General features: G+C 51.2%; 1 protein-coding gene across 2 annotated transcripts; it reads left to right on the forward strand.

Moving 5' to 3' along the window:
* The first annotated feature begins 344 nt into the window (after window positions 1–344).
* On the forward strand, window positions 345–27759 carry adgra3 (adhesion G protein-coupled receptor A3). 2 transcript variants are annotated; one of them, XM_047048940.1, is made up of 19 exons: window positions 345–1475; window positions 9334–9405; window positions 14699–14770; window positions 17737–17808; window positions 18327–18398; window positions 18709–18869; window positions 19525–19738; window positions 19874–20038; window positions 20198–20399; window positions 21045–21194; window positions 21843–22004; window positions 22205–22408; window positions 22625–22832; window positions 23058–23266; window positions 23496–23620; window positions 23764–23887; window positions 24388–24533; window positions 24824–24919; window positions 25899–27759. In XM_047048940.1, the coding sequence occupies exons 1-19, from the start codon at window positions 1252–1254 to the stop codon at window positions 27424–27426; spliced, it is 4206 nt and encodes a 1401-aa protein (XP_046904896.1). In that variant the 5' UTR covers window positions 345–1251; the 3' UTR covers window positions 27427–27759. The 2 variants fall into 2 exon arrangements, with proteins under 2 accessions (XP_046904896.1, XP_046904897.1); XM_047048941.1 differs by lacking the exon at window positions 17737–17808.

Consider the following 27759-nt stretch of genomic DNA (forward strand, 5'->3'; position numbering starts at 1 on the left):
TGAGCATGTGATTAATAGTATTTATTCTGTCTTTGATTATAGCTTTAACACTTAATGTAGCATAATATCGGTCATTCAATATATACACTATAACTGACTGAACTGTTTTAACATGCAGAATCATGAGTGAAGAGTTCTTGAATGTTTGCCCAATTAATATAGCCTACAAACAAAACTGCACTATTGTTCATTTGTACACTTAGTTTAGTGATTCAGGACACAGTATTTTCTAAAGCAAGCTCATATGCCTCTGTTTTCACACTCTTTTACCGCAATAAACCTGGACAGAGGGCGATAATGAAAGAGAATGAAAGAGGGCTGTCCTAGAGAAAACCTGTGGTGACGTCAGGGGGTGCAAATGCAACATGGAGCCCGGGGCAGGACTTTGAGTGCAGTTCTCAATGGAAAGAAAGAGTATTTCCATACTCTGTGAGGGTATTATGAACTGAAAGAAAAGCTCTGGACATTGTCGGAGCGGGAAAGGGCCAACTTGACTAAATAATACGTGGATTTTCGTGCCAGGAACGACGTGTTTTATTTGGATACTTTTTCAGTTTTTGTTTACCGTGATTCTATTTTGCATCTACATCTGTAACCAGTGTACTCTCTTCTGGGGAAAGTTGCTTTCTTTACAGTAACACATGCTAACTGGAGCTTTTATTTTTCTTGATCCATACTGTCTCTACTGTGACAGTCTTCTCACGAGGAGAGAAAGTTTTAAAAGCTTGGCGTGATCACATTTCCTAAAGTTAGTGCGCGTTATCTTGGGATGACTGCAGCTGTCTCCTTTGGAATAGGCAGAACTCACTTGGATCCGCGCTATTGGCAACAAAGAAAACCTTTTCACACTCGGATTTGAAGTTGTGTGATGTAACTATGATCAATGTGATACATTAATCATCGTTTTAGCGTAGTGCATCTCTTTTCTGGGGGAAATGAAGACCATACAAAGAAACGGAATTATAAATCGCGTCGTTTGGCAAACAAAGGATGTCCAAACCCTCAACTGGATTGATTGACATCGAGGAACTACAGAACCCCAATGGAGGGGCAAAGCAACGTTTAGCCAAAAAATATGTGCAAAATAATAAACTGTCCTAATTTTCTGTGGAGTATTTTGAGGGTTTAGGTACGCTATTGTAACCGCCAGGCCGATTTAATACACCCACCCCAATCTCAGTCTCCAGTCCTACTTACTATTCACATTATTATCTTCGCCAATGCTGCAGTGATTTTCTTGAAATACCTAAAATGAAGGGACGCGCAGTGGATTTGTTTCCAGTGTTTATGGTTTTGCTGCTCGGTGGTGATAGTTCGACGGTATCATCTGATTGTAAATCATATGATGAACGATCGAAAAGCGCAGGGAAGCTCGTACCGTCTGTGGCAACTGCGGACAGGAAAGTGGTTTGCAGCAATATGGAACTCCAGCAGGTGTTACCTCCAGACTCCTTCCCCAACAGAACAGTTACACTGTGAGTATAAATCATTGCTGGCTCCACAAATCCCTCTTGGTTTATCTCGCAGTATAGATTGCAACGCCAAAAATATGCTGCCCATTGTAGATTAACCTGCTTTTGATTTATTTCTGTTCATTGCAGTTTGCAATGTTAACTTGTGAATGCTTACTTGTGCCATTTGGAGAGCATCATCATAGTCATGGGGTTAGCCTCAATTAACTGCACAACTTTTATCTGTAGGCCTGTTTTCACTCTGCTTGCTGAAGTCCAACGTAGACTGCTACTCAGATATGACGAAGCCTTTAGGACTGGCCAGGGACACAGAGGTCACAGTGTAGCCCGTCACTCTAGTTCTCATCTGGCAGTTGGATTCTATATTGGTGTTTAAGACAAATGCAACAGATGTCATGTCTTTCAATAGTGCAGTCTTGTCCACGCATATGGGGAGCATGTCACTCATAAATACCCTAGAAATGTTAACTATATATATATATATATATATATATATACATATATACATATATACATATATACATATATACATACATATATATATATATATATATGATTTAATTGAACATAACACTGCAGTTTCACAGACACTGTCTTTCCAGCAGAGAAACACACGTAAACAGTGTTAGTGTAAACAATTTCGACAGTTAGAAGCAACTGACTGTAGTATCTCGTCTTTTTTGAGGTGGACGTTGCACTTTGTGACTAATTCAACACAAAGGTGAAGTATTTCCCTCTAGTGAGACCTGTGACCTGTGCTGTGCTGGTAAGTGGCACGTGGTCTTCACGAAGGGCTAAGTTGAACACCAACGTTGTAATGTGCTCTCTTAGAAGGCACCAGCCAAGCATGTCTAAAAGGCTAATTTCTGAAGTTGTCAGTCTGTGTGGCCTCTTGCTGCCCCCCACCAAGAAGGAGAGAGGGGAAGTGAAGAAAACACAGGAGAAGGAACAGAGATGCCCCCCCCCCCCCAAAAAAAACAAACAAACAAAAAACTACTTTTGAATGGACTGGAAGGATTAGTGTGTTCACATGTTATGGTTGAAGATTATATATAAATTATTATAGGCCTACCAGAACTCTTGGACTGAGATAGCATGGCCCGGCATTCCGACAGCCACACATTGTTAATGCATTTTTGTTTGTCAGTTTTCTTCCTTTGTAAAACTTCATGAAAGTCTTTCTTCATCTCTAGTTTCCATGGTGTTATCACTGGGTGATTGGGCTATTTCTTTCTCCTGTCATGCTATTTGATGTTTCTGTATGGGGCTGAACACTGAAGTTGGGTTCTCATCATTCTAGTTGAGTTTGACAGTGATAGATTGGATTGGGAAACATTTTTCTTGTGTATTTGCCCTCAGCCAAACACCATACTTGAGGGTTGTAAAGATGGCTGCCGCAGTAGTGAGACGGGTAATTAGGCTGCACTTTGTGAGAAGTTCTCAAGCATTCCTCTGGGTTCTTCACTTAATCTCCCACCGTGGGTTTGTATGTTTTTCTCAGCATTTGTAACAAGATCTCTGGCCAAAAAGTTATTTGTCTTTGCAGTCTGTAAAATAAAAATGAATACAAGTTAACTCAACTGTTTCTATGACTGCAATGGAGGAGGTGTTTTGATTTATGGCCTGTAAAGTTTGCGACCCTCCTTGTAGGTGCAGGGGTCCAGGGGCCTGTTTATGACCTGTGTCCTGCAAAGAGACTGACATAGGCCTGGACATGGCAGGCCTGTGCTGACTAGACCCAGTAGCGCTGCCCAACCTTACCTCACCAGACCCTGAGAATCAATCACTTCCTGGACACTGTGGAGCCCACTTCCTTCTTTCTTTCACTCTTTTTCTCTTTCTTACATTCTTTGATACTTGTGTTGACAGGACAAGCAGGTGAACATTGCTAACCTCTCGCTCTCTCTCTGTGTCTTTCTATCCATCCCTGTCTCTTTCTCTCTTAGGGGATCAAGTTCTCTCTCACACATACTTACTAGCTCACCGCGAGACAAGAGAAAGTTCTGGAAAGCAGGCCAATGTTCATTTTGTATAAAGAGGATGTGAACTCATTCAAACAATATTCTAGAAGCATGTGGTTTGTTTTAAGAGATGTGCTATTGTTTACGATCCCGTTGAGGTCTGACTGAGGTCAGCCCAGGTCTTCGTCCACGTTATTGTCCTTGTTTGCTATCCGGGGTCAGGCCAAAACAACTAGCACCTCAGCACGGGTAAACGAGCTGTCGCTCCTTGTTGATTTTGCGTGTCCTTCACAGGGTTGTGAGGCTGCGTCACCCCTCCATTCTCACAAATAATGACACTTTGTGAGTGGTCACGCCACATGCAGACGCTGCTCAGACTCAACCTCACATTTCTTTTTTTTTCTTCTTTCTCCCCCCCCCCTTCCGTGATCATGTTTCGGTGTTGGTTTAGCTGAGTTCCCCTGGGTTGTATGCCTCTTCAAAATGGCCCATTGACACGCCTTCTGCATGTGCAAATTAAAGACCTTGTCGAAAATGAAGTGTGATTAGAGACCCATTTATCATACCTTTTCCCCCTTTGACCCAAACACTTCCCGCCGCTGCTGGGATTTATGTTTCCGGAGGAGAGTCAAGCCAAACTCGTCCACTGAGAAACACTAAAAGAGGCTAGTTTGCATCAACACTGCTTGAGTGTGTGTTTCTGTTCACCATCTTAAGTCATTCATCTTCAAGGATGAAGTTAGCAACTGGTATGCCTGCAATAGTGTGGGTCCTCCTTGGAGAGGTCAGTTGTAGGCCTGTCTGGAGGTAAGGAATGAAGGACGCAACTGATTCCGCATTTCTTAGTAATCTGAGAGGAAATGACACAAACGTGTTTACAACTCTCTCCTCTTCTCCAGTGTCTTTTTTTTGCGATGGACCTGCAACCCATGCCCCTCTCCCTCACCTCGGGCTGAATTTATGGTGCCCGAGTGCATGCTCCGTTCCTCTTATTTCAGACTAACCCAAACGGCCGGCCGTATATCAAGCTGCGTCTTCGGGTGTACAGGCGCAGAGATCACATTTCTTCCCTCGACTTGTTGAGTGTTCATGGGATCCCTTCCCAGAAGCACCTGGACTGTGCCGTGTCGCCAAAGCAACCCGAGGGGAATTCTGAGATAGATGTGGCCAACAGCCAGGCACTTCCTCCCACAGCAGGAAGAGCATTTCTGATTTGACAACGCCAAAGTGTCCGGTAAATGGTCCGAGAGATCACGGGGCCAGGGCAGGTACGTGTCCGTCTTCCTGAGGGCCTGCTCTGGCTGCCGGCGCTGGGAGGATGGACAGACCGCATCCCCCATGATTGAAACAAAGTAGAGGAGCGGGTGGTTTGACTCGACATGCTTTGTGGGGAAAAGTGATTCATTGCCGCATTCGTATTCAAACTCGCACTTTTCACCCCTTATATTTGATATCCAAATTACCCGGAGATTGAGATGGATCTGTGGGGAAAGCGGTGCAGAACCAGAGGCTAGGACCCCACCTCTCAGCACTCATCTGATTTGTTTATCGGCTCCAGCATGAAAAGTCGAAGCTGTTAGGCCACGAGCCTTTGAAGTGTTTGTGTAACTAGTGCCCAGGAGGATGCTCTCATGCATGTCCGGCGGTTGAAAAGGTTTGTTTTTTCGCTTTGCAGACAAGCCTCTCAGCCAAAGCAGCACTGCCGTGTTTTCCTTCGCCGTTGTGTGATGTTTGCAGAGGAAAACCAAACCCCAGAGGCGAGGCAGAGACACCCGGGTTTTCAACTCTGCCTCAGACACTCAGAACTGTCGAAGCACAGCCCTTCTCCTGTCAGAATGTGCCAAATCGAAACGGAATAACAGAAAAGCTGGTCTTACAGTTGTTCTGGTGTGTGTCTGTATGATCAAGGCTGATATGGAGGCTGGCTCAGGTCCATTGACCCGCTAAGCAGCTTTTGTTGTGTTGTTAGTAGGACATATCATATTACCTGGCCCTACCGGAGCTATAAGGTGACAGGATTCTATACTTTCTGCTAATACCTTGGCACCCTGGGATTGAAAGGGGATATTGTCATGCGTCTTAAGTTTGTGAGAGTGGCACGGCGCAGTCAGCGCTTGTATGACAAGTGTCCTTTTCAGTTGCGGGCTGAAGAGGGGATTCTTTGCCAGACAAGCCATGCTCCTCCCACAGGAAGGGAGAATCCAGCTCTTGTTAGAAGCAGAGGCTAACATTGCCAAGTCATAACACGGTTAAGGACTCACCCACGTGAAATGTTAAAGTCGAGCTCAAATGAAAGAAATGCCTTGCTTACCCTTTTAGCTCACATTCCCAGTCATATTGAACACCTATTCAACAATGTATGTAAAAATGTACATTTTTGACGTTATGTACTGCCCATCAATCCTGTTTCACCCGGAGTTACGGGAGTTAAACTCATCTTTTAAAGCTTCCTTCTGGTTCTGCTTCTAGGTTCTGTGGCGTAGCACCATGTCACAAAATAGTGGGGAAGCACCTGCACTTATGACACAATATTAACATGACCATTTGATTTGGTAGAGGTGCAGAAGTTTAGTTTTCCCTTCGACAGGCGAGTGGAAGCCAGCTAAAAGCGTGCCCCAGCTATAGTTGAGCACCACAGCCGTTGACCCCTCCTTCGGTTTTAGCACAAGGGCCCGGCCTTGCCGTGCCATGCTCTCCCCTCACAGTAGGAGTCACTTTACTGAGGGTTTACGGGCTCCACGGTGGTAAAGAACTTCCCCCTCTGTTTGGAAAGGGCGACAGCTCTACTCCTGGCCGGGCTTTGTTTAAGCCTCCTGAGCATAAAGGAAGTGTTGAGAGAGAGAGAGGGATAGAGAGAGGGATAGTCAGTCAGGGATAGAGAGTTGGGGATAGAGAGGGGTATAGAGAGTCTGGGATAGAGAGAGCGGGATAGAGAGGGCGATGGGGAGAGAGAGGGAGAAAGAGAAAAAGAAAGAGCACCAGTTGGTTTCTCTTTTTTTTTGTTCCAACTCTGCCTTTGAGGGGGTTTTGTAGCAGCTAGCCTTTTAAGTCCCTACAGAGTGTTTCCAACCTGAGGCTGAGCTTTCAACAACTTGCTTTTACTGAAGATGGGAGTGCCTTCCCTTCTAGACAGATATTCCAAATAAACTATACATGTGTTGGTTTTGCCATCTGCCGGGTCTATCAAGAAAATAAGTTTGATTTTCAGCTTGCACAAAAGAGGAATTGAAGTGAATTCAGACCTTGAGTACATTTTCATGAATGATAAGAATGCTTCATGGGTAGAGGAAGTTTTGGTAACTAAGGTGGCTTGGCTGAGGCCTCGGCAGTTTGCAGCACTTGTGATTTATGTCACTGACATTAGAGCTTGTTATGTGAGATTTGTGTGGATCCCTCTGCAGTTTGTTTCTGGCTTCGACTCAAGTGGGATCTTATCCCAGCATCTAGATAAGGCCTAACCCCCTCCCCAGGCTCTCATCCTGGAGGAACTCTCCCTGCTGCTGGTCTGTGTAAGAGCCTGTGGAGACACTGGGAAACAAGCTAGACATCCTGAGGGCGGAGGGTGGAGATGATGACAATCCCCTAGACGCCCTCTGACAGTCCACCAGGTCTTTGGGATTTACGGCCCCACTGGCGAGACTCTGTTAGGTATGTTAGCCTAGCTGTTAGCGATGAGCAGTCCAGTCACACTGGGCTGCTTGACCCTGCATCACATCCCGCTGTTAGACAGGGGTGGTCACCACCGGGGATGGGAGAGTGTGTCCACGTGTCCTTGTTCTGCTACACGGAGCTGCTGAGGTCATTCTGAAGTCATGGGAGAGGGGGAGAGAGGGAGGGAGTAGGGAAGGGAAGAAAGGGAGGGACGGAGGGAGAGAAAGGGATCGAGAGACAGGGGGAGCCAGAAGAAAAGAGCTCATGACTCTCAGGAGGAGCCTCTCACAAGAATGTATTTTGACAGTCGGAGAGTCACAGGGTTGTTGAGCGCTTGTTTACGCAGCCGGATTGGAGTCGTGCCCATGAGCCTGTATGTTTCGTGCAAACTGTTTTGTTTTTATTTTACATCCACAATCACATTGATTACTATGAAAACAGCACAGATATTTGCAGATAATCTCTTGTGTCCTGAGAAACTGAACTTTGCAGTAAATGTATGAGGGAATCCGGGGTGCTAGATACAAACACATGCAAGACGTGATATGTATGAAAATAAATCATCTTAATAAAAATACAAAAGGGGTGTCCATGTGATACAGAAGCTTACGAACGAGGCAGGATTGGGTCATTAGAAGAGCGGAACACCCTGACTTCAGCAGTGCAATATGATGAAGCCATCATCTCTAAACCTAGCCCAGACCGTCACCCCTTCATGATAATGACATCTGCTTGACCGAGCGCGAGGACCCAGCGTCTCTGCCCAGATCGTCAGGCGTGTGGAGAGCCGTAATGGACTCTGCAGTCTCCTGCCCCAGCATCTCCTGGACATCTGGAGTTTGAACACGCAGAAGCCCTTACTCCAGTCAGCCCGGGAAACACAGGAAGCGTTTGTGCTCTCTCCCAGGGTTCAGGAGCGGAGACGAGAACATATCGCATGAGTCTCCGTGGGCCGACCCTGTAATGAAGCAAGGGCCTCAACACCCCATAATGAGTCCAGTATGGCCGGGGGGTTGTGGGTGCCGCCTGAGTGTATGACCCCACCACATCCCCACCCCGCAAGCCAGGAAATATGGCGACCACAAGCCAGTTCGGTGTTCTCTCGGGGGTTTACATCACTATCTAATTACCCTGGCTTTTGGGAGAGGCCTCAAGCTTGTGGGAGATTCTAGAAGTTGAGCCGAAGCGCAGTGAGGTGACTCCTGCTCACTGCATTAAACCTGTGAAAAGGCAATGAGGTTTTGGGAGTGGTTGTTTTTGGGAGTGTTTGGGGGCATCATTTGGGTATTAATAATTACAAGTTTCTAGGCAGAAGATGAGGAAAGCCTTTCGATGTAGCCTTTCTTCACGATACATGTGGTTACTGTTTTATCAGGGTTAACTTGTCTTGTATGTTACTTGACTTTGTCTAATTTTATCAAGGTGGTTTCTGGTGCCAGTGTAACCTCTCAACAAAGCTTTTCTTTGTTGGATCGGGGGTGGGTGTTATTCAATCAAGGCTTAAAACATATTGCCCCATGTGGAGGACTGAAATAATTTTCTTGAAAGCTTTTACTCACTCTTTCGTCGTTATCCATTCTTAGCATCCCAGACTTGTACTTGTGTCTCTTGTGAAAGGATGTGTTAATAGTTGTCAACAAACCATCATTGTTCAAGACCAGACACTCAAACTACCTTGGTCTGTCATCAAGGGTATAGAATGTTACATCAAATGGCTTCATGTGGCTCTGGAAGAACAATATAAAAGTGAATCACCACTTTGGGCCAGATTATCATACCACGAACCATCAAAGCAGAAGAAGGTTAATGGAAAGTATGCAACCTATTGCCTCTTGGCTACCTGAATGAGCTGTACCCTGTTGAGGCACATGCTACCAATTTAGTACCACAAAAGAATAGCTGATAGCTGGAAAAAGAACTTTTTTATCTCTCTCGTTCTTCCTGTCTGTGTAGAACATTCCATGGATGGAGCAGTGAGATTATTATCCTAACAATACAAAATACAGAGTTGGTCTACCTGGAAATCATTTCAAACTGCTCTACAGTTTATCTGGCATGGCTAGATGACTAACTAACTTCAGGCAGGCAATAAGCCTGGATTGTTTCTCGACTGTTTACAACTGCTCTTTAACATTTCATACTGGTGGTATATGTGACCCGTGAAGCAATCTCTGGAAAGTTCTGTAGTTTTTTTTGCAGGAGACCTCCTTCAAATGGCTATTAACTTTTATGCCTTATTGTCTTTGCAGGATTTTAAGCAACAACAAAATTCAAGAATTAAGAAATGGATCCTTCCTCGGACTGTCTACGTTGGAGAGACTGTGAGTAGCGTTCCCCAGATTGACGTTTCACAGACCGAGCATGAGAAGCTGAGAAATGCACGTCATCCGCAGTATATCATTGATGTTATCTCCCTTTCTGTCCCAGTCATGTTCCCTCCTGCTCTGTCTACGTTCACATGCAGAACTACTCATCTCCATTAACGTAACTCTTGTTTACGTGGAGCCAAAGCTGCGACTGAGCCCTCCTGATCTCGGTATGAGTTCACGTTCGGTCAGCTTGTGCTGAAATAATACAGTCTACCTTTGATAGCTCTGCAAAGTATACAGCGATGGCCTGTGCATCCGGGATCAGGGCCTGGTAAGAATGTCTGTTGGCTTGACGCCAGTGGAACATCTAGGTCATGGAGGACTGGAGGCATCCAGCACTTACCCTGGGATAAGAATACCAGTTGGGGGGGAAAGGTACTGGAGAAGGGCTCATTATAGAGCTGCTGGCCCCTGGGGCTGACTGTTGCCAGACAGGGAGATGCTCCCCCCCCCATCCTGAGGACTTCCGTACAGAGCAGTTTACACTCCGTAGTATCTGTGAGTGGTGGACTGACCCCATTACTGTCTCTGCATCAGGCCTACAGGCCATGCTGTACTGTGGAGTCACAACCAAGTCTGTCAACTCGTTTTGTTGTTGTTGATCCAGTCAAAAACCACTCAGCTTGACATGAGAAATAGAAATGGGCCTCTGTAAAATAGGGGGTGAAGAATAAAGGTGTTGACAGGGTGAGCAGAAACGCCTCACCCCCCTCTATCTCTCTCTCCGTTTCTGTCTCTCTTTCTTTCTCTCTCTCTGTTTTTTGTCTGTCTCTCTATCGCTCTCTCACGCTCGCAAAATACAGCCAAGACACGAGCTGGTGTGCTCTCTACTCTGTCAATATTGAACTCTCCTGATGGCTCCACAGAGCGATCAGGCTGCTTCCGCGGTGGCTGTGAGGGGCCAGAGGGACACCGCGGTCCCCGTTCCCCCCCCTGGAGAACCCAACACAACACTGTTGAGCCCCGAGTGCATGCATCACGGCTGATTTATCGCTCCGGAATGGCTTCATGCAGATAAAATAACCAGACCAGTACGAGCTCAGCTTTTATCCAAGGCTACAATAACACATGACTGCATAGCGGAGGAATTCCACAAGGGCATATTTTCCATGTCATTTTTCCAAGTCTTGGTGAGAAGATCCAGGGGTGCATGGGGGGGAATATATGGGCTGTGGGGGCACCCAGTTGGGCATCTGGTTTAAGTTGGGGAAACTGGAGTGGAGTTGTGGAAGGTGAGCGGACCAAACCAATGCTGCTAATGTTCCATCCTAGTGGAGGTTTCGTGTTGTGTCAGGACAGTCCACTCTGACTCACTTTCTGAGTGTGTTAGTTTCAGTGTGAGCACCATCCTCACAATTTCCCTCTGTTTTGCATAACCCTCCGCCCATCCCCCCTTCCACCTCATGAATAAATAATGATGCAAATTCCTTTTTATTTATCGCTAATGAAAAGACCCAATCCCAACGTGACACATTGAACCAAATCAATTATTTTGTTATGAAATGTCATTGCAAGTATAGTAATTTACCAGTTCACTTCTGAATAAGGTTTAGAAATGTTTAATACATTTGTTATGCATGCTCACTGAACTCAGACCATCAGAATCAGAAAAGGTGTTTTATTCACCATGATAGTTCGCACAGACAAGGAATTTGCTTTGGCAGGAAGGTTTATACAATCAACATATAAGAACCTTAAATCTTAAATAAGTGGTGTACAAGTCAAACTATACTAAAGGTACAAAGTTTAACTAATATTAAGGGGCTAAAGTATATAAAACATTTAGAATAAAATAAAATAGCTATATTATACAATATAAAAATACTAAAATACCACTATGGCAAGGTGTCCTTGTGCAGATAAAGTTGCAAACCATCGCAGGGATGTGAACGTTTTTAGGCTGACACTCCGAAATGTGCACCGTCTAATCACACGGACTGTCCTCATGCTGACCCCTGCAACACACAACACGTCCACATCCCAGAGACCGTTTAAAGGTTTCACTCTCTGGCTCTTCTCTGAAATGGAGTCAGATGTTAGAATGTCAGATTCCAGGTCTTTAAGATGAACCGAAGGCTCCTTCTGTGGATGGGCGAGTAAACAGCTTTGATCCTCCCACACGGAGGAGCCACTTCTCCCCTCCGTCTGCAAGCGGCCAGTCTGATTGGCTCTGAAGGAGTCGCCTCTCTCTGGAAGTGCATAGCCAGTGGCATGTTTACCTCGGCGAGAAGCTCCCATTGTGATGACCTCCCTGCCCTCCGCGGGGGCGCGCTGCTTTGTCATTGTTATGAAGCTCAGCCAAGGCCAGAGGTGTCGACTGTGATTCACACACACACACACACGCATACACACACAACACTGCCCTGGCTGCACGCTGGACTGGAGTGTCATTTCTTTTCTTTTTTTTCTTTCTTTCCTCCACATCCCTCCCCTCCTGCGTTCTCTCCCTCCACTTCCTCCCTGCCTGTCTCTCTCTTTTCTGCCCCCTCTCTCGCTCTACTTTCTCTCTCTCTCTCTCTCTCTGTTTCTCTCTCTTTCTCTGTGACCCCTCCTCCTCTTGAAAAAGTGTGCGGGCGACAGTGTGCCGTGGGACGAGCGGCTACTTGTGATTGGCAAGCCGGCAGAAACTGATTAGCTCAGTTCAACTCCCGCCGTGAAATCGCAGTGTCACTGTGGAGGCCACTGCGGTCTGTCGGGGGGCCAAAGGCATCTAGGCATGAGAATGAGGCCCCCCGAATCTCCATTAACGCCCTCCGCCTCCTTGTCGTGTGAAAGCTGCTGGAGAGGCCCCCCCCGTCACATGCTAGTCCTCCCCTCAACCTGAGGTCTAAGACTGTGGCGGCCGTGATTGTTATTACAGATGGAGAGGGTAATGAGCTTGTTCTGTGTGAGATTTGGAGCAGCTTTGATGGAGCACAACCATGGACTCTGTGGCACGGCTGTCCACTCTTGTTTGAGTCCCAGAACTGAATCCCATGTTTACTGTCAAAAACGCTTAGATCTCCAGCACCACAGTCGGTGTAGTTCATTTTTTGGTCTGGCTCAAAGTGGAGTTTGAGTTTCTTGAATGATTTCAAGGAGGCTTATTTCACCCGGGGTGGAAAAACGACATCCTTGTGCCAGGCCTGGAACGATGAGCATGTTGCGAGAAGTACTAGTCGTAGTCATCGTGGTCTGTGCCAGGTGGAAATGAAGGAGATTCATCACCCGCTCCACTTCCACACTTACAAGACCGGTGCGTTCGCCAGAGTCTTCCGTAACTTTGAAGATCGCCCCGAGCCGAGGTAGCGCACTTCTTTCCTGCGACGAGGGTACGCTTTGACCCAACCGTTCAAACGTCCTATTTGCACGGGCCCCAGGACAGTTCCAGAACACTCTAAAGCACTCCCCAAGGTACATGAATGCAAACTTCATTATCCAGTCGTTTCCATTGTAGCGTGACTAGCAGGTCTGGCGTGTTGCTGCTGAAGCAGGTTGGAAGGTGCCAGGTCATTTGCGGTTGACAGATTTGGAACCCTGAGGGAGAGTTGAGTATGGTTTAGTTTCAATGTTACCTCTCCCAGTATATTCAGCAACAGATGCCAACTCTGAAAATGCATCATTTAAATAATTGCCTCTTATGAAGCCTAAATAGGAATATATGGTCGTTTAAAGGAATGTATTGCAGCCTCGAATGCTCCCCTTTACACAGGGTTGTTCAGTCATGTATGAGGGCCCCTATGTCAACCGCATACAGAGTTCTCTCCTTTCCAGCGGAGCCCCAGATAGACAGCAGGAAGTAGGCATGAAACGCCAAACAAAGAGCGTTTTGTTTAGTTTTGTCCTTCCGTATCTTACAGAAGTACCCTCATAAAGCAAACAGTTGGCTGAGGAAGGACACTTTCTCAACCACAGCTTGAAACTCAAACAATTTCCGGACTGTTCAGGCTTCAACCAGTGTCCGGAAAATACTTTTTTCAAGACTTCAATAGGGGGAGTCGGTAAGATTTGCTTCGGCTAAGCTTGTATGCTGCAGACCCCACTGTTGTTATGACACTCATCATTGGGCTGGCACCAGCCAGGCCCGGCCTGGCACTGAACCATACGGCTGGTTCAAGGACGAGAAATATGAGTAGAATCTCTCTTTAGTAGGCGCCAGCCTGCCCTCCTTAAAGCTGCGAAGGAACGATTCCAGTGTGGACCTGTAGGAATCTTGTAATCTGCTAGGACCTGTGATGTGTTCCCAGAAGACGTCTGCCATCAACATCACCCACATCCTGACAGTTGTTGTCACGAGGAGCTGAATTTCAAGACACTCCTGGTCAAACTGTCTGTTAGGCTTCTTAGAGGTGACTTCGCTTCGTGCCCCCTCCAGCCTTCTCTGTGGTGGTCGGGGGAGGGGACCTCCAGCCTCTCCAACCCTCTCATTTCAGAACTTTCTTTCTCCTCCTCCATTTTTCACTCAACACTCGCCAACTCCTCGTGCCCACATCAAAAGGCGTGGCGAGGGATTGTTTTTCCCCACTCTCCTCTCTGATCCCTCTGTACTCCCCCCCCCCCTCCCCCTTTTACTTATCATTTCGTCCACATCAAACGTCACGGTCCCAGTTACCCCGGAGGCCTTTGTGTGGCCTCAGGTGCTGAGCGCTGAGCCTCTCTGCTCAGGGGGTTAGCGAGGAACTTCTGCTGTGTCAGCGCAGGTGAGCGCCCCAGGTATCCCACCACCACAGCCTTTGAACAAGGAAAGGTGTGTGTGGTGTGTGTGTGTGTGTGTCTGTGGCCCCTGCTGTCATGGTGGGGGGTCACGTAGTCATGATTGATGGGGGGCCTGGTGCCCGGCCCGGGGATGTGTGATTGAGAGTCCCAGGGGAGGTGCCTTCACGTGGACAGCTTTAGTGTGTGTGACGACCGAGCGCAGCATCAGGGGTTGGCGGGGTCAGGAGAAGGATGGTTTTAAATATCCACCTCACTGAGGTCTCAGGAGGCAGCCTAAGTGCTCGCTCAGCCTCGTCACAACAACATAACACTCCCCGAATGAAACTAATCCTTCCGCTGACAAGTGTTTCTTCATTAGTCGGCATGGCGAATGCGGAAAATGCTTCGAACACGATGTAATATTCACGGGCCCGCCATGGCTTCGTAGATGATTACTGGATGTGCGTTTATTTAATAATGCCATTAAGCTTGAGATTTCCTGCATTCCATTCTGTCACTGTGCCATGTGTTCTGTGTGAGTCTGAACAGTGTTTCCTGTCTGCTTTCACAGGGACATGCGGAACAACATCATCAGCCGGATCGAACCGGGGGCCTTCCTGGGACTTCTGTCGCTCAAGAGGCTGTGAGTTTGACCCCAACCCCCCCCCCCCCCCCCCCCCCCCCCCCCCCCCCCCCCCCCCCTCGTATATCACTTTGGATAAAAGCATGTGCTACATGAAATAAACACATTCCACTACTGCTACTGCTCCACCCAGTGATATGACACCATACCAGATATGCTGTGCTATTCAAAGTGTTAGTCAGACTCAGGTCTGTGCGTGTTCCCTTAGCCTGTGATCCATGTAGGTCTTGAGCTCCGTCGAAGTATCGTCCACTTCTGTGCAGTGATGGTTTCCAAAGGTTCACTTACTTCACGCGTTCACACGGAGAGACGGGCCCTGCAGTCGTGTGTGTGTGTAGCCAGGCCTGTGTTGAGAGCAGGGAGGTATAGGGCTCCATAAGGGAGGCCTGTAAAGCCGGGTGTGAACTCTGCAGTGATGAGGGCCCGGGCTGCGGGCCAGGGACCACTCCAGAATGCACCGGGCCCTATCCACTTTCACACACGCAAGGGGAAGGGGGAGGGGAACGGATGTGCGTCTGTGTGTGTTCTGTGTGTTATCTTTCTGTGTGTGTGTGTGTGTCTGTGTGTGTTCTGTGTGTTATCTTTCTGTGTGTGTGTGTGTGTGTGTGTGTGTGTGTGTGTGTGTGTGTGTGTGTGTAAGAACGAGGGAATCATCCAATCCCGCTTGATCTCTGCCAACATCAACTTAGTGTGTGGCTGCTGGGAGAGTGAGTGAGGCAGAGAGCCTGTCATCTTCCTGGCCTGGACTCTGCAGCTCACACAAGCCAGCACTGCTGCTGCTGCTGCTGCTGTTACCACAGGACTCCTCCTCCCCATGCTCCTCCAAGGCGCCTCCTGGTGCTCTGGCAGTACTCATGTCCTACTCTAATACTACTTTCATAGTAGTCTCTTGCCGTCATCAGATATGGACTTTGCATTGAAATTGGTCTGTCTCTCCTGCCCATATTCACTGTTCATATCTTCTGACTTGTCGTCATCGCACTGGCATCAGAACCACAGCGTTGCTTCCAATTTGTCAATCTTTTCATCCTCATAAAGTTGTAAAGCAAACCCATCTTCATTCATTCATTCATTCATTCATTCATAGAGAAAAACAGGTGCTCAGCTTAATTTATGTGTTTGAAAGAGAGGTGACTGACAGACAGGGGGTGGAAAGTCTGGAGCCGTCCTAACTGGGTGTAAACATCAGGCATGTGCTGACTGTTGGCATGTGGCTCCAGCCTAGCCGGCTCTGCCCTCAGCTGTTGCTGTCGACGCCACTGGTGGTGAGGAGAGGGGGACGACGACTCTGTCTGGCTCTGCTTCTCTTTCTCGTCTCTCCTCTCTCCATGCCTCTCCGTCTGTCTCTTGTGTCTGTCGCTCTGTCTGTCTCTCTGTCTCTCTGACACTGCATCAGTGTCTCCTGACTAAAACCTGACAGTTGGTGCTGAATTTGTCCTCCTTTCAGCAGCAAAGGCAGCGAATCAGACTTGGATTCATTTCAGAGCAGCCATTCAGTGGGCACTAGTGAAGTGTCCTTCTTTAACCAGGAGGCTGTGAGTGGGACATGGAGAAATGCAGTCCGGTGTAGGATTGACCCGTGTAACACAGGTAGAGATTGGGACCTCGGTGCTGAAAAGTCAAGCTGTTTAGCTCTGCAGGCTTGTGAGTGACCATGCAGCCGTGCTTTGTTGGAGGTCTTTGAAGGCAGAGCGGTGTGGGCCCTGTCATGGGAGCTGTCACATGGTGTCTGGTGGGGGTGGGGGAGGGGGGAGAGGAAAGACGGTGAGGGAGGGAGGCCTCTCACCTCTAACCCCATTACTAAGTAGCCTACCACACACACACTCAGCCAGCCTCACGTCCTCCACCCAGCCTCACGTCCTCCACCCAGCCTCACGTCCTCCACCCAGCCTCACGTCCTCCACCCAGCCTCACGTCCTCTACCCAGGCCTGGTCTCTCTATCCAGGCCTGGTCTCTCTATCCAGGCCTGGTCTCTCTACCCAGGCCTGGTCTCTCTACCCAGGCCTGGTCTCTCTATCCAGGCCTGGTCTCTCTATCCAGGCCTGGTCTCTCTACCCAGGCTTGGTCTCTCTATCCAGGCCTGGTCTCTCTACCCAGGCCTGGTCTCTCTATCCAGGCCTGGTCTCTCTATCCAGGCCTGGTCTCTCTGCCCATGCCTGGTCTCCCTACCCAGGCCTGGTCTCTCTGCCCAGGCCTGGTCTCTCTGCCCAGGCCTGGTCTCTCTATCCAGGCCTGGTCTCTCTACCCAGGCTTGGTCTCTCTATCCAGGCCTGGTCTCTCTACCCAGGCCTGGTCTCTCTACCCAGGCCTGGTCTCTCTACCCAGGCCTGGTCTCTCTATCCAGGCCTGGTCTCTCCATCCAGGCCTGGTCTCTCTGCCCATGCCTGGTCTCCCTACCCAGGCCTGGTCTCTCTGCCCAGGCCTGGTCTCTCTGCCCAGGCCTGGTCTCTCTATCCAGGCCTGGTCTATCTGCCCAGGCCTGGTCTCTCTGCCCAGGCCTGGTCTCTCTGCCCAGGGCCCGGCCAGCCCTGCTCCCAGAGCTCCAGGGTTTCCAGAGACACGGTGTCGGGTACTGGTGTGGAGAGAAACACGAGCGTTGGACGTGTTTGACATGAATCTGAGGAAACGAATCACCCCTCAGATGTTACTCCAGAACCCTGAGGGGGGAAACATAGATATCATCCCCACCAACCCTCCGCCTCTGACTGAAATATTGTAAAACAGACATTTTCCGCAGCTTGCCCAAACTTGTCTATCTCAATCTCATGGACGTCTCCTCCGTTTTTGGCGAGCTTAGTCAGCACATTACAGGTCTGGAAAACGCTTTGATATGCTGTTCATTTCCTGATCGTGGATAGGATGTCTGCGTGGGGGTTTACTTGCAAGGGTATGGGTGTGACATGCTATCAGAGTGTCAACAGCAGTCAAAAAATGAACCCGAGCACCTCTTCAATGTTTCCCACAGAGACCTGTCCAAAAACCTCATTGGCTGCCTCAACATGGACATCTTCAAGGGGCTCACAAGCCTCGTCCGTCTGTAAGTCGCATGGCTCTCTCTTGATACTAAGTTGGAGGGACAATGCACAATTATTGAACTCTTATTTGTCGCTCGCTATTCCTTTTGTTGTTAAAGTTAGCTGTCTTAGTTATCCATCCCATTGATACTTCAGAAGTGGTGCACATGGCGGAGTTTCAAAGTGAAAGGGGATCGTCGGTTGAAGAAAACCTTTGTGTCCTTGATAAGAACATACACACACACACACGCACGCATGTGAACAGTTGCCCTTCTCAGAACAGCGGAAGACAGCGGCAGGTGCAGGGAGATTAGCATATTACCCATGATCCCCCTCAGGGGTTAGGATGCAACAGCTGGACCCATTAGTGTGTGTCCCTTCTCCTGACAAGGAGGTGAGGATTGATAAATAGCTCGATGTCTCTGTAGAGTTGACAATAGGAGCCTGTGTTCTTCTCTGGCTTGATAAGTCGGGACCTGTATTCATCAAGGGGGGGAAATGAATAAAGCTAATTTGAAATGTTGTTCTATTTTCCCTCCAGAAACCTTTCAGGAAATATATTCTCCTCGCTGGCCCAGGGTACCTTTAACAGCCTGGTCTCTCTCAAGACACTGTGAGTACAGATGGGTATATAAACACTCAGTAATAAGGGCTAAGACATCTGCCCCTCTGTGATATTGGGGACTGTGTATCTAGGGAGGGAGTTCTGCAATGCTCAAGTCCATATTTCATACCTTGATATCAACTCTGAGAGCTAACTGGATCAAAGGTTCTGTTGGATACCTGTTGAGATGGTTATCAGCAGAGCGGAAGTGGATACTGGTTATCATGGGGTTTCTATCAGTTCCTTACCTCTCTCTTTCTGACATCCTGTCCCTCCCTCCCTCCCTGCCTCCCTCCGTGTGTTGGGGGCCCGTGCTCAGGGAGTTCCAGACCCCCTACCTGCTGTGTGACTGTAACCTGCTGTGGCTGCTGCGCTGGATGAAGGACACCAGCGTGCAGGTGAAGGACACCAGGTGCTCCTACCCGCGCTCCCTGCAGGGTCAGCTCATCACCGCCATCTCGCCTGAGCTCCTCACCTGCGGTATGGACGCACACACACACACACACACAGACAGACATCTGTTCTGTTGTTTTTGCACATACCACCTTTCAACTTGTTGCTTTGTGCAAGCCTCACCAGACCAGATCGTGCACACGCGCACACCCACACACAGACTCGCACGCACACACAGCCACACATTGACACGCTGTAGTAGAGCAGGGCACATTGTTTGACGCAGAGATCTAGCGCACAGTGCATCCCAGTACAGGTTTGGCAGGTGATCACAGCTGGGTACGGCTCACTGTGTTTGAACTAGCTCCAGTCTTATCAGTTTGGCACTATATGGCGGGTTATGAAATCTCCGGTCCGTCGAAGGAGCGGTCACATGACCTGAGTGAGCGCACAGCCCCGCACAGGCCCTCTCTCCTGCCGTGCTGCCAGCGTGCCCAAAGCAGCAAAAACACAACCGACCACAGCCAGCCAATGAGAGACATCGATTTGTGAACACAGTTCTTTATTTGAGTGCGTTAGTCCTCTGACTCACCTCTCCCTGAATGGACTCACCCAAAGGAGGTGATACACACGCAGAAACATCGAGAATCATTTGAATCCCTACAAGGGTCAGCCCCTCATACTGTGAGACGCAAAAACTACAAATCCCACAATGCCCAACTCCCTACTCCCGCGTCCACAGACGCCCCTCTGGAGCTGCCCTCCTTCCAGCTGACGCCGTCTCAGCGGCAGGTCGTGTTCCAGGGCGACAGCCTGCCGTTCCAGTGCCAGGCCTCCTTCGTGGCGGAGGACATGCAGGTGCTGTGGTACCAGGACGGGCGCATGGTGGAGCCCGACGCCGCCCAGGGCATCGTCATCGAGAAGAGCATGGTCCAGAACTGCTCGCTCATCGCCAGGTAGACTAGCTCACTTTAGCTCCTTCCCCCCCCTAACCCTAACCCTAGACAGTCGACTGGGTCTCAGACGGTGGCGTTTGTCTTCTACTGTTTTATTTTGCACCTTTTTTCCCCCCTCACTCCTGTTTTTCGCAGCGCTCTCACCATCTCCAACATCCAGCCCGGTTCTACCGGGAACTGGGAGTGTCGCGTGCGGACCAGCCGGGGGAACACCACGCGGACCGTTCACATCGTGGTTCTGGAGAGTTCCGCCAAGTACTGCCCACCAGACCGGGTGTCCAACAACAAGGGGGAGTTCAGGTCAGCACCGGGAACGTCCTGGAGGGGCGGGTGCCAGTTTGTGGAACACTAGCTCTCTGGCTCCCTCTAGTGGTCGAATATGAACCGTCTCGCTTGATATTTTGTTATTGTTCCATTGGAGCTGCAATGAGAATGTATCTTAACCCTGTCCGTACCCAGGTGGCCTCGCACCCTGGCCGGCATCACAGCCCTCCTGCCCTGCAACAGGCTGGCGTCCGGCGCGGGCATCTACTCTGGCAGCGCCGGCGACGAGAGGCGCGCGTGGCGTCGCTGCGACCGCGGCGGCGTGTGGGCGGAGGAGGACTACTCTCGCTGCCAGTACCAGAAGGACGTCACGCGGGTTCTCTACATCATCAACCAGGTAGCGGAGGGAGAGCGCCGCTCCAGATCTGGAGAGTCAGGTTGCCTTCCGGAGGGCTTCCAAGCTAGGCCCACCCCAGTTCAGAATTTAACACCCCTGCCTTTGTGTCGGTTATGGTGTCATTACCCGCCATCCCGCCCTGTCTCCATCTCGATTCGCCTCTGAGAACCCACCCATCTCTCTCTCTCTCTCTCTCTCTCTCTGTCTCTGTCTCTGTCTCTGTCTCTGTCTCTGTCTCTGTCTCTGTCTCTCTCTCTCTCTCTCTGTCTCTCTATAGGATCCCCACTTCCTCTCTCTCCACCCGACTGTCGCGTTCCACTTTTGTTCTTTTCACTTGCTGCCAACTGGGTCGCCTTTTCATTTTTCATTCCGTCCTTTGTTTCCTCTGTCTTCCTGTGTTATTGGAAGTCCTGGCACTCGGAGATTCCTTTATACTTCAGAGACTGTCATCATTAGTCACCTAGATAGCAGATGCTTTGCCAGATACAAACCCCCACCCGGTACGTCGACAGAACCATATCGCCTCCATCTCCTAATCCCTGGCCTCTCTCTCTCTCTTTCTACCTTCTACCTCTCTATCTCTGTCTCCATCTCTCCTCCCTCCTCCTCCCCTCCTCCTCTTCCTCCCCCCCCCTCCTCTTCCAGATGCCTCTGAACCTGACCAATGCCGTGACGACGGCCCGCCAGCTGCTCGTCTACACCGTGGAGGCCGCCAACTTCTCCGACAAGATGGACGTCATCTTCGTGGCCGAGATGATCGAGAAGTTCGGCAAGTTCGCCGAGAAGTTCAAAGACGTGAGTGAACGCCGTCCGCGCCGGCCCGGACCCCTGAGGGGGGCGACGGCCACACGGGCACGTCTGAACGTGGCCCTTTTGCGTTTTCAACGCGCCGAAAGCCCGCGGGGAGTGTGCGCGCAAAAACCCTGTGTGAGTTTAGACAAGACTACACCACATGCATACAGGCATGACCATACATGAGTAGATTCCCCCCTCCGTCCCTCCTCTCTCTCTCTCTGGACGGACAAAGCAGCCTTGTCCTATAGCTCCCTGGAGGAGCGGGAATGAGAGTGCAGGAGATCTGATCTGGAATGAGGGATGAAATCAGCCCGGTGGGGGCGGGCGGGGTGAGTGGGTTACAGATCTCTCGATCTGACTGGGAACAGATCAGGTTCCTGTCCTCCCCCTCCCCCTCCTCCCCCTTCCGCCGCGTGTCCATGGGGGGGAGGCGTTCAGAGGCCCACCTGGCCTCAGCGGGACACCCTCTCTCAGCACCTTGCCCGGACGCAGGACGTCGGAGTGTTGACAAGGAGGCTGGAGGTGGGGGGCAGAGGGGGGACAGATACACAGCTGCATGGCAGCAACAGGTCTCCAGTAACCTGACGATGTTAGGGCAATGTCATGAGGAACACCTTGCCGTTCCCTGACGCTGTTCCCCCTCCCCAGTTAGGAGAGGTGATGGTGAGCATCTCCAGTAACCTGATGCTGGCTGATGAGCAGGTGCTGGGGATGGCCCAGAGAGAGGCCAGCGCCTGCTCCCGCATCGTCCAGTGTCTCCAGAGGATCGCTGTGCACCGCCTGGCCAACGGGGCCCAGGCCTTCTCCCTCGTGAGTACACACACACACACACATACACACCACACACACACAGACACGCACACACGTGTCCAGAGCCAGGAGACTGATGCAAAAGTCACTTTTCCACTAAGTGGATATAGATCTTTCTGCACCCACTGGCAAACACATTGCCACATTCAACTAACTACTTAACCTACGGCGCTTTTTCTTGTTAATGCGGCTTGTCCCAGAACTCTCACAACATAGCGCTGGAGGCCCACGCTATCAAGGCGAGCAGCTTCAACGGCATGACCTGCACGGTGTTCCAGAGGCCCAACCCGGAGCGCACGGCCCTGCGAGACCTGGGCCCCCGCATCGACCTGGACCCCGGCTCCGACCGCCAGCTCAGCTTCAAGTGCAACGTCACCAGCACCCTGTCCAGCCTGGTGCTCAAGGTACTCTCTCTTTCTCTCTCTCTGTCTCTCTCTCTGTCTCTCTCTTTCTGTGTCTCACTTTCTGTCTCTCTTTCTGTCTCTCTTTCTCTCTCTCTTTCTGTCTCTCTGTCTCTATGTATCTCTGTCTCTATCTTGGTCTTTCCTCTGTGTCTCCTCTCTCCTCACCCCTCCTCTTCACCTCCCCTCTCCTGCCTCTCTTGTCGATCCCCTCTCCAGAACACTGTGGTGGAGGCGTCGCTCCATCTGCCCCCCTCCCTGTTCTCCCAGCTGTCGGTCCCGGGCCAGCCCGACGACTCCGTCTACAAGCTCCACCTGCTGGCCTTCCGGAACGCGCGCTTCTTCCCCTCCACGGGCAACTCCACCCTGCTGGGTGACGGGGGGAAGAGGAGGGGCGTGGTCACCCCTGTGCTCTTGGCCCAGATAGGTCAGTCAGTCCCCCCCCCCCCACCCATGACAACGGGGTGTTATGTCCCGCATTACTGCCCAGGATCCTGTTCCAAAAACCACCACAACACAGTCACGATTTCCTTTCTGCGAGAACGGGAGTTTGTGATAGGTCAGTTCGTTCTAATCTCTCTCTCTCTCACTATCACTCTCTGTCTGTCTGTCTCTATCGGTCCCTCCCTCCCTCCCTCCTTCCCCTGGTCAGAGGGTGTACCGCTGCGTGGCCTCCAGAGCCTGGTCAACGTCACCCTGCGGCGGCTGGCGCGGGGCTCGGACGCCGTGGCGGCCTGCTGGAACGCCAGCCTGCTGGGAGGGCAGGGCGGCTGGCAGACACAGGGCTGCCGCATCCTGGCTCACCGCGACAACTACACCAGCATGTCGTGTGACGCTCTGGGCAACTACGGCCTTCTCATGGTGAGTGCTACCCCCCCTGACACACAGGGACAGACACACACACCCTTTCCCCCACCCGGGTTTCCCCCTTCAAGCATGGAAGCACCAGTCTGGCATAGGTGGCGTGGTTCCGTCCGTCTATCTGATTCGTGATTTAGCCTTTATGTTCAGCTTCTTTCGGTCTCATGCACAGCCTGTGTGTGACCCGGCGCTGCGTCTGTGGTATGTGTGTGTGTGTGTGTGTCGACAGGACCTGAGTGGCGTGGAGTATTTCAGCCCCAGCATCCAGCCCCTCCACCCCGTCATCTACGCCTCCTCCTCCGTCCTGCTCCTGTGCCTGCTGGCCATCATGGTCAGCTACATCTACCACCACAGGTAGCGCCTCCCGCCATCACCCAGCACAGTCCTTCGGCCCGAGGCGTCCGCCAAGTATACTCGAGACAGACGGCGGGCTTGGCTGAAAGCAGCGGTGGTTGCCATGGTGATCACCCCCGTGTATATTCTGCTCCCCCCCCCAGGTCGGTGCGTGTGAGCCGCAAATGCTGGCACATGCTGGTCAACCTCTGCCTGCACCTCTTGCTGACCTGCGGCGTGTTCGCCGGCGGCATCAACCAGACTCGCTACCCCAGCGTGTGCCAGGCGGTGAGTAACCCTACCCTCCCTCCTCCAGACCCTCCTCACCTCCCCCTGGACCCTCTTCACCCCACCCCCCCTCCATCTAACTCCATCCCACCATCGGGCCAGGGCGTTCTAACGCTCCCCCACACCCCCGCCCCCCTCCAGCCTGCCTGGCAGCGCTCCCCGGCTCTCACAGGCAGCCAGGCCGCGGTGGAGCCCCAGCAGCCCTGGCTCCCACAGGCAGGCCGCTCCAGCTGCTGCTGCTGCTCGTTTCATGCATCCACCGTTCCCCACACAGAGGAACCAGAATGGAACACACGCCCTCAGAGGAACAGACGGCCTTTTTTATAACAACCGCCTAAGAGAGGATGGACTCGGATGAGAGAATGTTTCCGTTAGGAACATGGGGCTACCAGTCAGCCGCACACAGTCATCCAGCATGGTGACTGGACAGAGAGGAACACCATGTACAATAACATAACCTCTCTCTCTCTCTGTCTCTGTCTCTGTCTCTCGTCCTCCAGGTTGGCATCGTGCTTCACTACTCCACCCTGGCCACCGCCCTGTGGGTGGGCGTCACCGCCCGCAACATCTACAAGCAGGTGACCCGCAAGGCCAAGCGCTACGAGGAGCTGGACGAGCCCCCGCCCCCGCCCCGCCCCATGCTGAGGTAAACGGAGCGCGGGAAAACCCAGTCTCCCACAATGCAGCGGTGTCGACGGCCTGCCCGATGAGACGGCTGCATCAGTGCATCAGACGAAATGGGAAACAGTGTGCCTGTTCGTTCCATTGAGATGAAGCTTAACTCAGCGCTAAATTGCATTGTGTTTTATGTCACTCACTTTTTGGCCTTCGAAGTGCATAGCAGTGACTTCAGTGTGGATGAACATGCTATACTGAACTTCCACCACCAGGGGTCAGTGTAGAGGTGGCTGATTCTTTGGATACCTCTTCTAACAGGTTCTACTTGATTGGCGGAGGGATACCTATCATTGTCTGTGGCATCACAGCTGCGGCCAACATTAAGAACTACGGCAGCCGGACCAACGCGCCATAGTAAGTAGTCCAGGCTTTTGGTCCTGGTGTCTGAACTGTGGATCTTGTAGTCTTGTTCTTTTTTAACACCGTCTTAAACTCCCTATTTAAGTTCCTACATTTATAAGTGTACATTGAGAAGATGCTTTTATCTAAAGTGAAATACAAAAATGCATCCAGTACCTCAGGAGAAATACATTTAGTGATACTAGCTTGTGTTGAATTATGGATCATTTGCGGGGGTAGGTAAAGCCCCTGTGAAATTCAGAGTTTTGATTATGGAACCCTATTTATAGTACTACTCGAACACAGTCTGCTTCACTCTCTGTCTTCCTCTCTGTCTCTTTCTGTCCCCTCCCTGTCTATCTCCCACTTTCTCTCTGTCTCTGGTATTTTTATGCCTCTCTTGCCTCTCTCTTCCTGTTTCTCTCTCTCTCCCTCGCCCCTTCTCTCCATCTCTCTCTCTCTTTTTGTCTTTCACTTGCTCTCTCTCCCTCTCTCTTCACTTCCTCTCTCTCCATCTCTCTCTCTGTCTCTTCCACACTCGTCTCTGTCTGTCTCCATGGTGGCAGCTGTTTGGCTTGTGTAACAGCCTCTGAGTCATTTAGAAATCTGGACCTGTATCTGCGCAAAGTCTTTGGAGTTTAATTAATCTCCAGCTACCGAGACAAATCAAAGCCCACTTCGCCAAACGTTACGGAACACATACTCTGAGAGTAGCGAGCTGAAAAGTTGAACACAAAAGTTACCAACTATATTTTGGTGTCTTGAGACGTGTCCACATCTATCCTCAAGGGAGGGTAGATGTAGCATATATACGATTCACTCCAGTGTACATGTTGAATACATTGAGCGGTTGTTAGCATGTGTTAGCGCGTGTTAGCATGCATTAGCATGTGTTAGAGCATGTTGGCATGTGTTAGCATGTGTTAGCACGTGTTAGCGTGTGTTAGCATGTGTGTGTATTGAGGGTGCTGATGCGTGCTCTGTGTTGCTGCAGCTGCTGGATGGGCTGGGAGCCCAGCATCGGAGCCTTCTACGGCCCCGTGGGCTTCATCGTCTTCGTGGACTGCATGTACTTCCTCAGCATCGTGCTGCAGCTGCGCCGCCACCCCGAGCGCCGCTACGAGTTCAAGGAGCCTGCCGAGGAGCAGCAGGGTCTGGCCACCTGCGCCGGCGTCGAGCTAGGAGGAGGGGACGGCTCCCGTGCCGGTGGCGGCGGCGGTAGCTCCCACCTCCACCCTCTCCACCTCCAGCTGCACCCCCACGAGGCCTCTTGCTCCACCGTGTCGGCCCCCCACGCCGTGGCGCTGTCCGCCCTGGAGAACGAGCACACGTTCGCGGCCCAGCTGCTGGGCGCGGCGGGCGCCCTGGGGCTCTATGCCGCCATGTGGGTGTTTGGCGCCATGGCGGTGTCCCAGGAGAGCCCCGTGGACCTGGTCTTCGCCTGCCTGTTCGGGGTGTCGGCCCTGGCGCTGGCCGGGTTCATGGTGGCGCACCACTGTCTGAACAGGCAGGACATGAAACGCCACTGGGCCCAGGCGTGTTGCCCCGGGCGTCGGCCGTACTCGGCCCAGGAGGACGCGCTGCTTCCGTTGCCCGGCGCGGGCACGTCGTCGGGGGCGGGGTCTGTGAGCAGGGGCAACGGCGAAGCGTCCAGGTGTGCCCACAGCAGCGCAGAGTCCTCCTGCACCAATAAAAGCGCCCCGAGCGTGCGGAACTCCGCCCAGGGCAGCAAACTGACCAATCTGCACGCCGAGGCCGCCCAGTGCAAGTCCGTCCCCCTGCCGGCACCGGCCAATGGCACCGCCCTGTTGGACAACAGCCTCACCGAACATTCACTGGACAACGAAATCAAGATGCACGTGGCACCCGTGGAGGTGCAGTTCCGCCCCGTAAACAACAACAACAACCCCATCCCCGCCACCAACGGCCACGCCGGCCGCCACCACAAAAACCGGGTGCGCTCGCACCGGGCCAGCCGCCTGACGGTCCTGCGAGAGTACGCCTACGACGTGCCCACCAGCGTGGACGGCAGCGTGCAGAGCGCCCCCCACAGGCGGCACCACCACCACCACGACATGGCGGCCCGCAGCAGCCGGCGCGCGGCCTACATGGCCTACAGGGAACGCCACCAGAGCCTGCTCCAGCAGGACAGCAGCGACGCCAGCACTTCCCTGCCCCGCCGCCCTCGCCACACCGCCAAGGGGGGCGGGATCGTGGCCAACGGGGTGGCCGGAGGAGGCGGCGGCGACGGTGCGGGAGGGGCTGAGGAAGTGGACGAAGCGGTAACGGGAAGCGTAGAAACCACCGTCGGGACGGCGGCGTCCGGCATCAGCAAGGACAGTAGCGGCACCAAGCAGCCCATCACGGACGCGGGGTTGGAGAACTCGTCCAAGTCGTACGGTCTCAACCTGGCCACCCAGAACGGCACGCTCAAGGACAATGGACAGAGCATGCCTCTGCTCAACGCGGACGGCTCAGCCAACATAAAGACTGGCTTATGGAAACACGAAACTACTGTGTAGCAACGGGTTTCCTCACCAAAGACTGTTCAGACACACTCAACTGTGAATTTGGTTTCTACTATTTTAGGACCGATTGTAAAATTTGAGCTATTGAAAAATACGTTGGAACGAATGCCGCACTATTTTTGAGTATGTGAAAAAGGCCTTTGTTTTGATTGCCACCTGACCATAGACAGTAAAAGGTATTTTTATATCAGTTAATCGGGAATGGTTACTCTGTTTTAGAGTTTTATACGTGAAACTGCATGGTCTGTACTTTAGCCCCATACATACCTCTGGGCAGTTTTGTATGTTCTAGTTTATTTTGTGTAAATAAACCAAATGTTTCTAATT

Source organism: Hypomesus transpacificus, chromosome 25, assembly GCF_021917145.1.
Source record: "Hypomesus transpacificus isolate Combined female chromosome 25, fHypTra1, whole genome shotgun sequence".
In the NCBI taxonomy this organism is placed as follows: Eukaryota; Metazoa; Chordata; class Actinopteri; order Osmeriformes; family Osmeridae; genus Hypomesus; species Hypomesus transpacificus.